Raw genomic sequence first — 18,295 nt, 5'->3', positions numbered from 1 at the left:
ATATTAATTTTTTATGTCAAGTAAGACAACTAATCAAGGCAGAATTTCGAGTTAAGTTCGATATGAGAACATTTTTCTTTACTTTATGACGAGCAATTTGTTTTTTGGTGACAGCTGAAATGGAACAAAGAGATAAAATAATAATGTATAAACTTACAAACTAAGCCGCTCATCATGTACTCTTATCCATTTGTTTCTTCTCAACTATATAATATTCTGAAAATAAATGCTTGACAGATAAATTATTCAAAACAATGGCTCAGTTCAAGTCACATTGCAAACGAGTTGAATTGAGCTCAAATTACGCTTAACTTTGGCTCAGCTTGTCAACAAGATCACGAGTTTAACTCAAGCTCAAATGGCCTAGTCGAGTTCTACTTGTCACGATGGATGTGAGCTAGCGAGCAGCTCACAAGGTGTAACACTCTCTTCCCGCTTTGATCCCGCATTCTCGTCTCCACAAGACCACACCTGCGCTGTAGCTTCGGCGCGCGTGCTTTCATGCTTCCACCTTATGCACTAAATCTGTTCAACGAGTAATTGACTCGAGTTCATCAAGGTCAAACTCAAGCTCAATAATCCAACAAGCTCGAAAATCTGCTCGAGCTTGAAACTGAGTAAGCTTGAGTCACGATCTTGTTAACGAGTAGAGCTCGAGTAGGCTCTCATATCGGCTTGACTCATTTGCACCCGTAGTTAAATTTGTATTTTTACTTATCAATTAAAATAAAACTTACTTCAGCTGGAGTTGTACAAAGCGCTATGGAAATAAAAAGTTCTAAGGTTAAGGACTTCACATTATTATTATTATTATTTATATATATATAAATTTAGATGTATCATAATTTGATTTATAAAAGACAATTCAGCATATAAGCCCGATAATAATATTCTCAAGTATTTACTGCAGTTAAAATCGATTCGATTTATTTTGAGTTTTGAGTGGCAGATTCGTAATTATATCAAGCTGATCATGTGAAATATCAGTAATTGATAAGGAAAGATAAGCCCTGATACGTCATCAGTCCATGATCAAGGGGTTCAATATCAGCCGTCCATCCAACCACTCCCCATTTACCCTTGATCTCTCACCTATTTACGGGTCATGCCACTCCAAAAAATCTATAAATAGACCCCTCATTTCTCTTGAAAGGGGGGCCAAGCAAGAAGAGAAGAGGAGAAGGAAGAAGCTCCTCCTCGACCACCGCCGGAACCTCGCCGGACCACTGCAGGAGCCTCGCCGGACCACCGCCAGAGCCTCGCCGGACCACCGTCGAACCACTGCCGGAGCCTCGCCGGACCACCGTTGGAGCCTCGCTGGACCACCGCCGGAGTTTCGCCGCACCACCATCTCAAGGCCCGACGTTCTATTGAAGGCCCGACATTCAGGCCCGACGTTCTACTGAAGGCCTGACATTCAGGCTCGACGTTCTGCTGAAGGCCCGACATTCTACTCAAGGCCCGACATTCTGCTCAAGTCCCGACGTTCTGTTGAAGGCCCAACGTTCTACACAAGGCCCGACATTCTGCTGAAGGCCCAACATTCTGCTCAAGGCCCGATGTTCAGGCCAAATGTCTTCATCTGAGGCCCTCACCTTCGCTAGAGGCCCTAACCTTCGCCAGGGGCAATCACTTTTACCAGCGGCCTTCACCTTCGCCAGAGGCCCTCACCTTTCCCAGAGGCCCTTGTCTTCGCCAGATTATCATAAAAGGTTGTGTGCTCCACTAGAACATCACATGAGGCCCAGACTTCCGCCGGACCACTACTTGAGGCCTTGAGCTCCACCAGGCCACCACCTGATGCCCACAGTTCTCCCATAATACTGTCGACTACGGTCCTTTCAACCTCCATCGCCTACTATGGTCCTTCCGGCCTCCATCAACAGGCAACGGTCTTTCCGACCTCGGTCTCCTGCCGACTACGGTCCTTTCGACCTCCGTCGCCTACTGCAGTTCATTCGACTTCCATCATCAGACAACAGTCTTTCTGACCCAGGTCTCCTGTCAACTACGGTCCTTCCGACCTCCGTCTCTACTATGGTCCTTCCGACCTCCACAACAAACAACGGTCTTTCTGACCCCGGTCTCCTGCCGACTACGATCCTTTCGACCTCTGCCGCCTACTACGGTCCTTCTGACCTCCATCAACAGACAACGGTCTTTCTGACCCCTGTCTCCTGCAGACTACGGTCCTTCCGACCAAACAAACATGTATATGTAACTCCTACCATGTAATGCAATCTATATAATGTATATTTGCTACATCAATACAAGGCCATCTCCAAAGGAAGGGCATCATTTGTAATCGACTGCAAATACTAGTGGATTCATTCAAACTAGGCCAGGCCCCGTGGTTTTTTCCCCTTTTTAGGAGTTTTCCACGTAAAAACTCTGGTGTCTCTTATGAATGTTTCACCCCCTCTCTTATCTACTTGTGTGTTGGATCTTCGTACAATGCTAAGACGTTAAACCATACATTTCTCTACCGCCGCGAATATTCCAGGACGCAACAGTTTGGCGCCGTCTGTGGGAAACATGATTCCCGACTGGGGGGGGGCAACTTTTGTTCCAACCTCAAAAGATCGCCCTTATCAACTTCCTGATATCAGTCATTGTTGCATCAGATGCGGACTTGGGGGCAACTTTGACCCCAATTTTGGTAAAAAAGATCATCCGACGCTTTTTATATCAAGACAATATATAAGAAAACTCCCGGTAAATGCAAGGATATTTCCAATCAATTACGAGCTTTATACAGTCCCCTGTTGGACTTGTACTCCTTAGGCAAGGTCTTAATCTCGACCTCAAAAAGGCAGTAATGGTCTAAAGATAGACCCTTCTTCATCTTTGATTTGGGATATACGTGGTGTTCGCTCACTCCCATTCAAGGCAAAATCGATTCCAGGGGGATCTCACTCGACCTCTTCCACACAGGTTAACATCGTCGAGCGAAGGCACCGACATACAACCTCGGATAGGTCCTACATCCTTGGTGGATTCTCTCGACCTCTTCCACACAGGTTAACGTCGTCGAGCAAAGGCTCCGACATACAACCTCGGATAGGTCTTACATCTTTGGTGGATTCTCTCGACCTCTTCCACACAGGTTAACATCGTCGATTAAAGGCTCGACATATAACCTTGGATAGGTCTTACATCATTGGTGGATTCTCTCGACCTCTTCCACACATGTTAACGTCGTCGAGCAGTGCTATGACATACAACCTCGGATAGGTCTTACATTATTGATGGATTCTCTCAACCTCTTCCACACAGGTTAACGTCGTCGAGCAAAGGCTCCGACATACAACCTCGGATAGGTTTTACATCATTTGTGGATTCTCTCGACCTCTTCCACACAGGTTAACGTCGCCGAGCAAAGGCTCCGACATACAACCTCGGATAGGTCTTACATCCTTGGTGGATTCTCTCTACATCCTTGGTGGATTCTCTCTACCTCTTCCACACAGGTTAACGTCATCGAGCAAAGGCTCCGATATAACGTCGTCGAGCAGTGTTATGACATACAACCTCGAATAGGTCTTACATCCTTGGTGGATTCTCTCGACATCTTCCATACAGGTTAACGCCATCGAGCAATGGCTCTGGTATACAACCTCGGAAAGGTTCTACATCCTTGGTGGATTCTCTCGACCTCTTCCACACAGGTTAACGTCGTCGAGCAAAGGCTCCGACATACAACCTCGGATAGGTCTTACATCCTTGGTGGATTCGCTCGACCTCTTCCACACAGGTTAACATCGTCGATTAAAGTCTCGACATATAACCTCGGATAGGTCTTACATCCTTGGTGGATTCTCTCGACCTCTTCCACACAGGTTAACGTCGTCGAGTAGTGCTATGACATACAACCTCGGATAGGTCTTACATTCTTGGTGGATTCTCTCGACCTCTTCCACTCAGGTTAACGTCATCGAGCAAAGGCTCCGACATACAACCCTGAATAGGTCTTATATCCTTTGTGGATTCTCTCGACCTCTTCCACACAGGTTAACGTCGTCGAGCAAAGGCTCCAACATACAACCTCGGATAGGTCTTACATCATTGGTGGATTCTCTCTACCTCTTCCACACAGGTTAACGTCGTCGAGCAAAGGCTCCGATAGAACTTCGTCGAGCAGTGTTATGACATACAACCTCGAATAGGTCTTACATCCTTGGTGAATTCTCTCGACCTCTTCCATACAGGTTAACGCCATCGAGCAATGGCTCTGGCATACAACCTCGAAAATGTCCTATATCTTTGGTGGATTCTCTCGACCTCTTCCACATAGGTTAACGTCATCGAGTGAAGTCTCCGACATACAACCTCGAATAGGTCCTACATCATTAGTGGATTCTCTCGACCTCTTACACACGGGTTAATGTCGTCGAGCGAAGTCTCCGACATACAACCTCAGATAGGTCTTGCATCCTTAGTGGATTCTCTCAATCTCTTCCATAGAGGTTAATGTCATCAGGCAAAGGATCTGACATACAACCTCGGATAGGTCCTACATCCTTGGTGGATTCTCTTGACCTCTTCCACACAGGTTAACGTCTTCGAGCAAAGGCTCTGACATACAACATCGGATAGGTATTACATCCTTGGTGAATTCTCTTGACCTTTTCCATACAGGTTACATCATCGGACAAAGGCTCTGACATACAACCTCGGATAGGTCTTACAACATTGGTGGATCCAATATCAGTTAACATCATCGAGCAAAGGCACTGACAAACAACCTCGGATAGACTATACATCCTTGGTTAACGTCGCCAGAATGCCGTCAAGAGACTTTCATCGGAATTCTGCCCGTTGATAGACTTTCGTCAATCTTCTACTCAACTCAATACTTCTACTAGACTCCAGATTTCTGCCTGCCATCAGACTACTACCCGTCGACGGACTTTCGTCGGTCTTCTACCCGACGTTGTACCTCTACCCGGCGTCGGATTTCTGCGTGTCGTCGGACTACTAACCTTCGTCAGACTTCTGCCGGTTGACAGACTTTCGTCGGTCTTCTACCCGATGCTGCACCTCTACCCGATTACGGACTTCTGCCTGTCGTCAGACTACTACCTATCATCGGACTTCTGCCCGTCGATGGACTTTCGTCGGTCTTCTACCCGGCGTTGTACTTCTACCCAACGTCGGACTTCTCCCTGTCGTCAGACTTCTGCTCGTCGACGAACTTTCGTCGGTCTTCTATCCGACATTGTACTTCTACCCGATGTCGGACTTCTCCCTATCTTCGGACTTCTGCTTGTCAGCGGACTTCTACTCGTCGTCGGACTTCTGCTCATCAACGAACTTTCGTCGGTCTTCTACCCGACACAGTACTTCTACCCAACGTCAGACTTATACATGTCGTCGGACTTCTGCTCGTCAGCGGACTTCTGCTCGTCAGTGGACTTCTATTCGTCGTCGGACTTCTGCTCGTCGACGAACTTTCATCTGTCTTCTACCCGACATTGTACTTCTACACGACGTCGGACTTCTCCCTGTCGTCAGACTTCTGCTCGTCAGCGGACTTCTACTCGTCGTCGGACTTCTGCTCGTCGACGAACTTTCGTCGGTCTTCTACCCGACAATGTACTTCTACCCGATGTCGGACTTCTCAGTATCGCCGGACTTCTGCTTATCAGCGGACTTCTACTCGTCGTCGGACTTCTGCTCGTCGACGAACTTTCGTTGTCTTCTACCCGACACAATACTTCTACCCAACGTCGGACTTCTATTTGTCGTCGTACTTCTGCTTGTCAGCGGACTTCTACTCATCGTCAGACTTCTGCGTGCCGTCGGACTACTAACCGTCGTCGGACTTCTGCCCGTCGACGGACTTTCGTCGGTCTTCTACCCAATGCTGCACCTCTACCCGACTACAGACTTTTGCCTGTCGTCGGACTACTACCCGTCGTCGGACTTCTGCCCGTCGACAGACTTTCGTCGGTCTTCTACCCAACGATGTACCTCTACCAGACTACGGACTTCTGCCTGTCGTCGGACTATTACCCGTCGTTAGACTTCTACCCGTCGATGGACTTCTGTTGGACTTCTACTCGACGTTGAATTTCTACCCGTCATCGTACTTTTCCCCGACGTTAGAATTCTACTCGACGCCAAGTCTCCACCCTTTATTGGACTTTTGTTCATCGTCAGCCTCCTACCTGACGCCGTATTTCTACCCGACACTGGGTTTCTACACTTCAACAGTCTTTTCAACCTCCCTCCTTACAACGATCTCTCCGACCTCCATCTCCAAACAACTAACATTAGAACTCCGCAGGATATCTCGAAGAATAGAGGAAGAATGGGGGATCTCCGGACTTCCTTGCAAAGAGAGGGGCCTTGGAGAACCAAGGGGAAGCCTCAATTATAATAATAGAGGGAGAAGGGAAAATCTCCGGACTTCCTTGCAAAGAGAGGGGCCTTGGAAAACCAAGTGAAAGCCTCAATTGTAAGGACAGAGGAAGAGGAGAAGGTGCAAGGAATTAGGTCCAAAGGGGAGCCTATTTATAGGAAGAAAGGGGAGTCCTTCTCTCCCTCACTCTCACTCTCACTCTCACTCTCCCACTCTCCCACTCTCTCAAAAAAAAATCATGGGCGGTTTTGCCCTGGCGGTTTACAAGAAAACCGCATTGGCGGTTTCTAAAAAAAAAAAAAAAAATTTATTGGCGGTTAAATAAACTGCCCATACATGGGCGATTAAGAGAACCGCCTTAGGGGGCAGTTGGAGCAGCCCGTCCAATCATGGTTGGAAATATTTTTTAAAAAAATTTTGCCATAGGCCTTTCAGCCTCACGCTTGTCCCAAATCCTGAAAGAAATTGTGGAATAATTTTCTTTCACAAGCAATATGAATACCTAACTCAAATGGGAATGGAACAACAAAGAACATAATCATGGTCTGCCATGCCTCCAAAGTACAATGATCCGTATTACATAGCAAAACCATATAACAAATGCATCTCCACTATGAGTGAAGATTTTTAGATAAAGTCTGGTTGAGCACAACACATAGAAGATGTCATCAATTTCGTTATTATTTGCTTACATTAATGTTGGTGTAATTTATCATGTAAGCTACAAATTTGAAAGACAGCAGCCAACGGCAGACAATGCTTGTACTGCCTCAATTTTGTCTCGGGCAATATAAATCAAACATTTTAACGATTCTCAGAAGTATTTTTTTGATACTTTCGAGACTCAACAGAACATCTATGATCAAGTTTGAGAAAAATTTTAATTTTGGAACGCAATTTTTTGCGATTAGGCCAATATGAAATGTCGACACATATATTTTCGGACTTCTAAAGCATCGGCGTCCGAAAATAGGGGGGCAACTGATACGTCATCAGAAAATCACCTTGATCAGGCACTAATCTCGAGGCAAAAGCACGTTGAAAACTTCAAAAATTAATTCGGAGACCATCTCAACTCGGATTTCAACAAACTTATAGTCGAACTGAGCGTCTCGGAAATACGAATCCAACGACACCAAATTCGACTCAATCCGACCCCAAATGAGTCCAAATCAAAGACCCGAAGCGTAGTTGGAAGGTTCAATCCACAATTTGAGTTACCAAACGGTCTCCGATTTTAACGAGATTATACTCGAATCGAACGGCTCGACGAGACGAATCCAACGAGCCCAAGAACACTGAATTCCAAAATCACTAAGGCCTCCAAATGCCTGACAAACGGTCCATTATCATGGGGTTCAATATCGGTCGTCCATCCAACCACTCCCCATTTACCCTTGATCTCTCACCTATTTACGGGTCATGCCACTCCAGAAAATCTATAAATAGACCCCTCATTTCTCTTGAAAGGGTGGCCAAACAAGAAGAGAAGAGGAGAAGAAAAGGAAGAGGAGAAGGAAGAAGCTCCTCCTCGACCTCCGCCAGAACCTCGCCGGACCACCGCAGGAGCCTCGCTGGACCACTGCCAGAGCCTCGCCGGACCACCGTTGAACCACTGCTGGAGCCTCGCCGAACCATCGTTGGAGCCTCTTTGGACCACCGCCGGAGTTTCGCCGCACCACCATCTCAAGGCCCGACGTTCAGGCCCGACGTTCTATTGAAGGCTCGACATTCAGGCCCGACGTTTTACTGAAGGTCCGACATTCAGGCTCGACGTTCTGCTGAAGGCCCGACATTTTACTCAAGGCCCGACATTCTGCTCAAGTCCCGACGTTCTGCTGAAGGCCCAATGTTCTACTCAAGGCCCGACGTTCTGCTGAAGGCCCAACGTTATGCTCAAAGCTCGATGTTCAGGCCTAACGTCTTCATCTGAGGCCCTCACCTTCGCTAGAGGCCCTAACTTTCGCCAGGGGCCCTCACTTTTACCAGCGGCCTTCACCTTTGTCAGAGGCCCTCACCTTTACCAGAGGCCCTTGTCTTCGCCAGATTATCATAAAAGGTCGTGTGCTCCACTAGAACATCACATGAGGCCCAAACTTCCGCCAGACCACTACTTGAGGCCTTGAGCTCCACCAGGCCACCACCTGATGCCCACAGTTCTCCTAGAATACTGCCGACTACGGTCCTTTCAACCTCCGTCTCCTACTATGGTCCTTCCGGCCTCCATCAACAGGCAACGATCTTTCTGACCTCGTTCTCCTGCCGACTACGGTCCTTTCGACCTCCGTCGCCTACTGCAGTTCATCCGACCTCCATCACCAGACAACGGTCTTTCTGACCCAGGTCTCCTGCCAACTACGGTCCTTCCGACCTCCGTCGCCTACTATGGTCCTTCCGACCTCCACAACAAAAAAACGGTCTTTCTGACCCCGGTCTCCTGCCGACTACAATCCTTTCGACCTCTGCCGCCTACTACGGTCCGTCTGACCTCCATCAACAGACAACGGTCTTTCTGACCCCGATCCTTCCGACCAAACAAACATGTATATGTAACTCCTACCATGTAATGCAATCTATATAATGTATATTTGCTACATCAATACAAGGCCATCTCCAAAAGAAGGGCATCATTTGTAATCGACTGCAAATACTAGTGGATTCATTCAAACTAGGCCAGGCCCTGTGGTTTTTCCCCCTTTTTAGGGGTTTTCCACATAAAAACTCTGGTGTCTCTTATGAATGTTTCACCCCCTCTCTTATCTGCTTGTGTGCTAGATCTTCGTACAAAATGCTAAGACGTTAAACCATATATTTCTCTACCGCCGTGAATATTCCAGGACGCAACAAGCCCCATGATCAGTTAGCTTAGCAATAGCTCGTCACCACACTGCTGGCCACCATTGTAAAGGCAACACTGCCAAACATAGGCTTCGTTTGGTACAATTGCATTATTATTTAAAAAAATATATATATTTTTTGAACTAAAAAATTTTCTAGTAAATTATCCTAAATAAAGACTTCACGTCCAACTATAAAGATCAAGATAACAAATGTCTAATATGACGTGTTCTGATAATAATAAATATTAGAAATATAAGATGAGGAGAATTAAAGTTTTGTTTGGAAGAGCTTTCTTGTTACATTTTAAAATGATTTCTAGTATAAAAATTTATAATTCAAAAAATTTTTATACTAGAAAGTTATTTTATGCTTGATTTAGACATTTTTCTTACTATTTTTTGAAATAATTTTAAGTAGAAAATTTTTATACTAAAAAATTGTTTTAAAAACAATAAAAAAAATAATCTCAAATTACTAGGCTCCCCTTCAAAGTGCAATGAAGGTCGCGGATCTAGGCCACAGGCATTGATGATCACCCGCTAGACCCCATCCAGATAAGTATCATCCCAAATTAAGTCTTTCTAATACAAAACAATAAGTTGTCCCCTAAGACTTCGTTTGGGACGGCTTTCTTCTTGCTTTCTAATACAAAAGCAGTATTGGCTTTTTTATTGCTTCTTAAAGCAATTTTTTAGCATAAAAATTTTAATTTTTATACTAAAAAGCTGCTTTAAGAAGCAGAAAGAAAGCCGTCCCAACCGAAGCCTAGGTCATTCTAATGAATGCTTTTTTTTCAGCCATCTTCACACATCCAGGAAAATATTATTAGTGCACGGTTCTTGCCTAATAGGAGAGGCAGAATATTTACATAGGGGAAAATACCTTATTCCTTCTCTAAATAAGATAGAGCAACGGCTGCATGAAGAGCAGCTCCAGCAGGGAGGACCTCATCATCAATAAAGAAGTAGGGGGAATGCAGGTTGTGGATTGATCCAAGAGATTCATTTCTAATGCCAATGGAGAACATAGCAGCAGGTATTCTTTGCGCGTAGAAGCTGAAATCTTCGGAGCCCATGACGAGTGGGCTGAGCTGGAAATTGGACTCACCAAGTAAGATCCCGCCTACTCTCTTCACATGATTGAATAACTCCTCGTCATTAACAGTTGCAGGAAACGCCCTTTCCAGGAACTTGACTTTTGCCGAGCAGCGGTGGACTGCAGCCTGGCCTATTATAACCTGCATGGAATAAATAGGGCTATAAAAAAAGCTTGTTGTTGTTCTCGTTTGGGACGAAAGCAGCTTTCTAATACAAAAATTTTAATTTTTATATTAAAAAGCTGTTTTTAAAAGCAGGAAAAAAGATGTCCCGAACGAAGAAGCCTTAATCCCGTTCGGCTTGATAATTAGCTTGAGTTCAACTACTTCTTATAAACTTGTATATTTAGTTTAGGGTTACATAAACAAGAATTTGTTTGATCATGTTATATATATAAACTTTGTATAATAATAGTCATATATTTCTATTTGTATGGAGGTATGTGCATATATATGAAGATATGTAGATTCTACCGTTTATATATTTTAGATAGATTTTATGTTGAGAACAGCTTGTGTGAACTAGATAAATGAACAAGTCAAATACCAATGAAATTTTGACTTGTTTGCTTAATGAACCAAGCAGAACAACAATTGAGCATGTTCAAGTTCGGATTGTTCAAAACCCTGGACTAATAAACCAGTGAACAACAACATCAGTCAACTGAGAAGAACAGGTTGGTAGTGATGGGAACAAAGATTTGAATATTAGTACCTCCAGGATGCGATTCTGCAGGTAGTAAAGACCTTCAGTTGTCGCACTCCTAAAGCTTCCTCCGAATGTTATGGATTCTGGAATGACATTATGTGCTTCACCACCCCTAATGAAGCCAACAGAAACCACCTGAGTATGGGCGGGAATTAGTAATGATTAGTATTTATCAGATTCAAGCAGATGCAGTGGTCAAGAATTCGTTTGGATTGAAAGAAAAAGAAGGAAATGAAAGGAATCCGAATAATTTGTAAATATTTTTAATTATTTTATCATTTCCTTACAGTTATGATCCCAACATACAGGCAAGTAAATGTCTGAAATTACAATTTGGGCATGACTCTTTGAAATCCATCTTGAATTATCATGCTTTTTTTTTTTACTATCCATTGTTTTGATCATTTTCTACTGAGATCAACAAATAGATTTTCTACTTGATCACTCCATAAGAATATAAACTCGACTCTCACAATATCAGAGCCTTTTCTTCAGCAAACAACCATATTATTTCTAAGAGTTTGAGATTGCTCTCTCTCTCTCTCTCTCTACCATCACATTAGTTTGAAACTAGATACAAAGCGGTGAAATGAAGAGTTATCCTAGGGTGAGAGGTTGCACTACTCATCAAAACATTTTCGAGTGAGAGAGGGGAAAAAGAAAAAAATAAAAACTTTAGGATTTTGTGACGGTATTTTGGCCTATTTATTAATGAAAGGGCCAATTTAGAAGATCATAAAACTTGAACTAGACTGCAACTTTCCAGCAAAATAGATTACAAATTGCCCTTAAGTTTAAGCTTCCCTAATGAACCTCCAAGAAAATCGCACTATGCTACTTGAAAAAAGTACAACAATTGTATGAATTATCACTCTCTTCCATTTCCTCTCCTCGGTTGGCAAAAAGATTGGAAGGAATAGTTTTTGGTATCTAATATAAAAATAAAGGGACTCAAAATACTGAAAATAAGCTATTTTGAATTGTGGTATAAACAAGATCAAGAAAATAGACAAGAACTTTCAAGAAAGGATAAATTAACAAAAACAATAATAAGCTCAGTTGACTAATTAAGATTGTAAAAAGCATATAAGCAACAACAATAAGACAAGTTTTAAGTAGGAGAAAATTAATCTTACTCTACTCTCAAGAGGATCTGTTTCTCGAGATACAAGTTGTTGAAGGCTAAGAATTGCAGAACAAGCAGCTAACATTGGATCTACAGTTCTGTGTGGTGCTGCAGCATGCCCACCTTTCCCAATAATTATTGCCTCAAAATTATCCGCTGCTGCAAGAAGAGTACCAGGCCTAGAAGAAATGGTACCAATTGGAAAAGCTGGGTCAACATGAATGGCAAAAATGGCTTTTACGCCATTCAAAGCACCTTCTTCCAGCATATGATAAGCACCAGCATAGCCCTCTTCTCCGGGTTGGAAAACAAGCTTTATAGTGCCCTTCAAGAGGAGGCATGGAAACAATAAGATCAGGGGAACTGTATTATAAGATGGATCAACGTTTTGCAATTTAAAATGTGTATTCCTTTTCCAATTATACATAAAGAAGAATCAATGAGTTGGCATTCAGCTAAGATAACAGGGTTATAAAGCTTCACTAGTTTTTTTTTTCACCAAGATACTGGACGATGATCTAAACCTTAAACGTTTTTATTCTTGTGATATCTTTTGGGCATGAAGAAAGGAATTGATTATTTGAATTAGGAAACTCCACAACAAGTTAGAGCAAAAAATGACGATACAAAACTTTGAATATACCTTTATATCTTTCCTTAAACTTCGTTGAAGCAACTTGGCTGCACCAAGGAGCATTGTCACATGAGCATCATGTCCACAAGCATGCATTTTGCCATCCACTTTACTTTTATATTCCCAATCAACAAGCTCCTTCAAAGGGATTAAATTAAAGTTATCAATTCGAATTAGTATTATCCAAGGAGTAGGATAACTTGATAAATTGAAGAAAAATGCTTCACAAACCCATCTCGGTCAACACTCATTAAGGCCACGCTTACAGGCATGTTCTAAAATTATTTTTTATTTACCATGTCATAATGCATAAAAGAAGAGAAAAATTGCCTCAGTTGAAACGTCACATAAGTTGGGAATTTGTGGGATTTAACCAATGGGCTAGCGAAGCATTTCTCAATTTAAGAAAAAAGTGCATAATCCTAGCTTGAATCGCTAAAGCAACCATGCAGTGAGCCTCCAAGCCATAAATATTTGGTGTATAAATTTAAAAAATATAAGATCACATCACATTTCAAAACCCAAAAATCAGGGGTTCTCACAAATCACAAGTAATGACGAGACATATATATAAATCCAAAAGAAACCGACTGCAAAGTGATCAAAATTTTAAGAGCTTTATTTTTTAAAATCCAAGAAACCATGAAGATTATTCCTTCATTAAGAATTTGATTGCCCCTTTTTCCAACTCGACTTCACCATAGCTCACAGTTAATACCATGTACATGGAAGTAGAATGTTCCCAAGAAGTAAATAAGTGATCCTAATATACTATTGGTGACTATTATCATTGGCTTATGCTTTCGTTGCTGGGTGTCAATCCATTGGTGTATAGATTTAACTCTACCTCCGACTCCAATCATAAGTGGTATTAGGGTCAACAGTTCAACTAAGATCAAGTGGTCCATAGAATTTGTGGCTCCCATATACATGAACATCAAAGATTGATGTTCTCAAATCAGGTAAGAGATTGAAGGGAAAAATGCTTAAACGTGAGAAGAAAAATGAGATAAGATGTGAAATTTATTTCTTTTAGTTAGACAAATGGTCATAAGGATGATAAGATAAAAATTATTAGAACAGTAATACAACTTCAAACTAAAATCAAATGTAGACAAGAGAACAAACACAAGAAATAGCACAAACACCAAATACACACGAGTTTAAGTAGTTCAGTGAGATCCACCTATATTTACAACTGTACTGAAATTAAACAACCCACTAAATTTCAAGAGGTATATAAAAAAGATTATATTTCATATAAATTTGGAGACAATGATAGAAATATTACTCTATCTATGTCAGTGATTAAGAGAAAAGGCAACCACTCTTTTCCCAAGTAGTTATATGAGTCCAAACAAGAGCTTCACCCTATTGTGCTAGAGAGTTTCTCCTCCTACTATAGCAGAAAATAGTAGCACATCTTCTCCCTTGATGAAGCCAAAGTCACCTCCCAAGAAGTACCCAAAATACTCTATCTTTCTTTCTCTAATGGTAGTCCCACCCCCCTCTATCTCTGCCTCTCTTCTCTTTGTTTGATTCTTGTTGTGGATGTCAAATCCCTCCTTCAAAGTCCATATTCATAATAATAACAAGATATGAGTTTGGAGATAGAGACCTAATTAAAATATTTTACAATATCAATTAAAAGCAACAAAAGATCATTGCCCATTAAAAAATTTAACTCTCTCTTTGAAAATATCAACTCAATATTACAATAAATAGGAAATCTCAAGCATATCATGGAAGGAATTAATGGGATAAATTTTTTACTTCATTATTTTAATAATCTCCCAATTGGAGATAACTTTTTTATGCATCTGTTTGATAGTCAATGCCAAAATACCTATTTGTGCAACACCTCAAACTTATTCTCAGAGGTTAATTAAGGCTTTATAAAGTTTCAACTTGTTTGCTAGTAAAATTTTATTGAGCAAATCAGTTGTGTTATCTCCTCCTGATAAGGACATCAGCCAGAGATTTCGACATATGTATCATCGAAGGAATTGTAAATCGACGGCTACGATTCGGAGCCTTTACTTTTGATGTATTCATGTATTGCTTATTATTTTTGCATTTTAGTTTTTCCTATTTTGCCCCTATTGGTAGTGAATTCTTGTTGTAGCCCCAAGGGCATTTGAGTCTTTCTTTTTATTTTATTATTTAGACCTATATATAGAGGTCTTTTGCATTGTATGAGGCTAATGATGAATCAATAGAAAAATTTCATCTTTTCTTTGCTCTTGTTGCTTGTGCGCTTCAAAGAGAAGAGAGAACCCTAAGAGAGGGCCAACGTAATATATATTTCAAAATTAATCCTTCCCTCCCTTAAGTAAATTTCAGATTTCCAAAACTATTCCCCTTCGATTTCCTAACCTAAGTTCAAGGAGCTTCAACCCACAACCATAGCCCCCTTCCCCTATTCGAGCCCCTCCAAACCACCGGCTTCCCCTCTCCCTCCTCCATAAGCCGCTAGCCTTTAAGGGTCCCCAAGCAAGAGAAGATATCTTTGCCCATGGATGGTGGATCCAGAGTTTGATTCCGGCTTCGTTACGATCAAGAAGGTTTCGTCCACATCCCACGATCAACTTTCTTTGATTTCAATTTGGAGTTTGACGAATCCGTGGAAGAATACGTGAACATAAGTCTCTACCAACTATCCGCCGCCGCCGATCAACACCTTGCATCCATCCGTTGGGATATTGGTCACCGTCCACCGACTTCTTCTACTTCGACTACTTATCCGGCGAGTTATACCGTAAGCGTCACTTGTTTCTTAGCGGCATCACTAGGGTTGTTGATATTCTACCTCCGCTAAGACACTACTTTCATGAGCGAGAGTGAGGGAACACAAGGTGAAAATATCTATTTGTTAAGTCGCGGATTTTTGTTATTCATTGCAGTTAATTTTACTTATTTATTTTGTTGTTATTTGCAAGTATCATTTTAATCTTGTTTGTAACCACATCATATTACATAACTTTTAATTGAAAATTCAAGAATCTAACTTGGTGAAACATAAGGTTTACAATTGGCAAGGCTTTTCAAATTATTATTAATTTCCAAAGCAATTCTTGTTTTCATACATGTTTCACATCACCTCCATTAACCTTAACAAGTAGAATGCCAGTTTCAAGCAAACTAAAATGTAATTCTTAAGTTGTATATATTTTATACAAGAGTGAAAAGTTACATTCTTTGTCAAATGAATGACGCTTTGGCTATAAAAAAAGACTATGACACCTTATGAACTAACTAGTTATTCTAAAAAAAAAGAAAGTTTTGAACTTGAGTTGAGCCATCTTGTATGGATCGGCCACAAGCGCACGGAATGACTTACTAGATGTCTTCTAATATTACACAACTACTTCAACAACTTATAAAAATTAAATATTTAAAAGGTGGAATAATGATTGATGAAATGGAAGTATAAAAAAGATTCATACGTGATTAGCATTGGTTTGTGATATAGCGATCGCAGAATGAGACTTAGCATGAATATGCCGCATCAGGACTACTGATTTCAATATAAAGATAATCAAAGTCGTAAGCAGGACAAATATAAAAGTATCATAAACTAATCAATGGCCTACGATCATCATGCACCACATGCACTATCAATGGCCTACGATCATCATGCACCATGCTTTAAAATTGCGCAATATGAGGCTCGCCTTTGCGCAATTCCAGAATAAAACGCCTCGATGCTTAAGCCTCGAGTTTTTTTTATGAGTCTTGCGCCTCAACTTGGTTGAGGCGGGCTCAGAATACGCAATTTTAAACATTGTCATGCACTACATGCATCTTGCCAGTGGTTGCTACTTAGAGGGCTCGGCCTGATAACTCCCTAGCGATCAGCAAGGGAGCAAGATTCAGAGATAATCACGTACTCAAGCCGATCTGCGCGCAAGGAACAGGCAAGTTCGAGCTATTTGGGTCCATGTAAGCCGTGGTTCGACCAGCTCAAGCATTCAAGAACTCGACACAACCTTCAGAAGTTACCTTGTAGGTTAGCCGAACCAATATGGGTTTATCCAAATCAGTTCAGAAAATAAAATAAAATAAAAATAAAATAAAATAAACAAAACAAATTTATGCTAAAAAGATCCATACTTCCCATCCCAACAGAACCTAAAAATCTTGATGAAATTCCAATAAACATCGAATATCACAAGTATTTACGATATAAATGCTGCGAAAATTAACCGAAAACCTGAAGAGGAAGCGCATCCATATCGGCTCGGAGAGCAAACTGAGGACCCTCGCTATTCCCAACAATGGAGGCGACGACTCCAGTCTTGGCGACAGGCCACTTATATGCAATGCCGAGGGAATCGAGCTCGGATCGAATGAGCTCGCTGGTCTTGTATTCCTCAAAGCCAATCTCCGGATATTGGTGGATCCTCCACCTGATGCTCTTCATCCAGTTCAAGAACTCCGGCTCCCGAGCCGAATCTAAGAGATTTTCATACGACCATGAGACTGAAGAGAGGATGCCAGAGAAGAGAAGGGAGAAGAAGAGTAGCGAATGGTGCGCCATGGAAGCTAACGAAAATTTGCAGACGAGGGCATAGCAAATTATTGCATCCGGTCACGGAAGCCGAGATAGTTACGCGTATTAATAAAATATTATTTTAAATTAACGGCGTTAAAAATGCAAACCATAAAAGGCCAAATTTTCAGAAGGAGCGTTTTTCGTGTGAAATTTAGCAGAAGGAACGCGAAGAGGAGAAAATTTGAGAAGCAGCCAATACGCCGTACAGTTAAGCGCATTCAAAGAATGCGCTTAATGAAACGGCGCATTCTTTGAATGCGCTTTTTAAAAAAGCGCATTATGTAGATTGCGCGTTTTGGCTTGGCGTATTTCTTAGGAAATTCATCAATCCCGCTGGCAGTGACCCGAAAACTGAGAGGATTTTGTTTTTTAGCGGGGGAAAGATCCGGTTTATCCGCGAAAGTAGTTGAAACGATGGTGAAATTTATGTTGGTAGCTGAATATGAGTGGTTGGGAGCTGATCATTGATGACGGAAATGGTTGAACTTCCGGCTATAAAAGGGCAGGCTGCGTTCTCGTTTACACCATTCCTCCTCAAGCGAAGTTTCTCTCAAAATTTCGGTGTTAAAGCTCAGAAGGTATGGTTTTTTATTAGCTGTTTATTTTCTAAGGTTTTATGTTAATGTTGTAATAATATAGGCAGATTTATATCATAGGGCAGTTGAGTTATTATTTAAGCAAGCAAGGTGATTATGTCGGAAACTATTCTTCACTTTCCGTTTTTGTTGTTCACATTAAGTTGGAATATCAGTAGAATGGTGGTGTTAGATTTGATTTGTATCACCAATAATTATGTGATTGTGTTACTTAAGAACATTTGTTGGCTAAATATAGATTTGTTTGTATTTTCCTTTTAATTTTTGTGTTATTTAAAATAGTTGTTTAGAGTAGCTTTAATTTTGCAAATTTTGGTTGCCGATCTTTATGATTTGAGATGTTGGTTGAGCTAATGTTTAAATTTGGTTTGGGT

General features: G+C 41.6%; 2 protein-coding genes and 1 pseudogene across 3 annotated transcripts in view; 1 reads left to right on the top strand and 2 right to left on the bottom strand.

Moving 5' to 3' along the window:
- Window positions 1–9,626: 9,626 nt before the first annotated feature.
- LOC114580105 lies at window positions 9,627–9,767 on the bottom strand (annotated as a pseudogene).
- Window positions 9,768–9,920: 153 nt separating this feature from the next.
- Window positions 9,921–17,354, bottom strand: LOC110106167 (IAA-amino acid hydrolase ILR1-like 3). Of its 2 annotated transcripts, XM_020835941.2 has the most exons (5): window positions 16,984–17,354; window positions 12,780–12,908; window positions 12,147–12,461; window positions 11,017–11,145; window positions 9,992–10,442 (listed from the first exon to the last, which is right to left on the bottom strand). In XM_020835941.2, the coding sequence occupies exons 1-5, from the start codon at window positions 17,308–17,310 to the stop codon at window positions 10,089–10,091; spliced, it is 1,254 nt and encodes a 417-aa protein (XP_020691600.1). In that variant the 5' UTR covers window positions 17,311–17,354; the 3' UTR covers window positions 9,992–10,088. The 2 variants fall into 2 exon arrangements, with proteins under 2 accessions (XP_020691601.1, XP_020691600.1); XM_020835942.2 differs by lacking the exon at window positions 11,017–11,145 and having other exon boundaries at window positions 9,921–10,442.
- Window positions 17,355–17,801: 447 nt separating this feature from the next.
- Window positions 17,802–18,295, top strand: part of LOC110106163 (gametogenetin-like) — an 11,669-nt gene continuing 11,175 nt past the window's right edge. Inside the window, exon 1 of the mRNA XM_020835939.2 lies at window positions 17,802–17,903. Coding sequence (XP_020691598.2) covers window positions 17,802–17,903 — 102 coding nt within the window. The remainder of the gene's footprint in view (window positions 17,904–18,295) is intronic.

The sequence above is a fragment of the Dendrobium catenatum genome, unplaced genomic scaffold (genome assembly GCF_001605985.2).
Source record: "Dendrobium catenatum unplaced genomic scaffold, ASM160598v2 fragScaff_scaffold_758, whole genome shotgun sequence".
Lineage (NCBI taxonomy): Eukaryota > Viridiplantae > Streptophyta > Magnoliopsida > Asparagales > Orchidaceae > Dendrobium > Dendrobium catenatum.
This window is presented reverse-complemented; position numbering and strand designations above follow the sequence as displayed.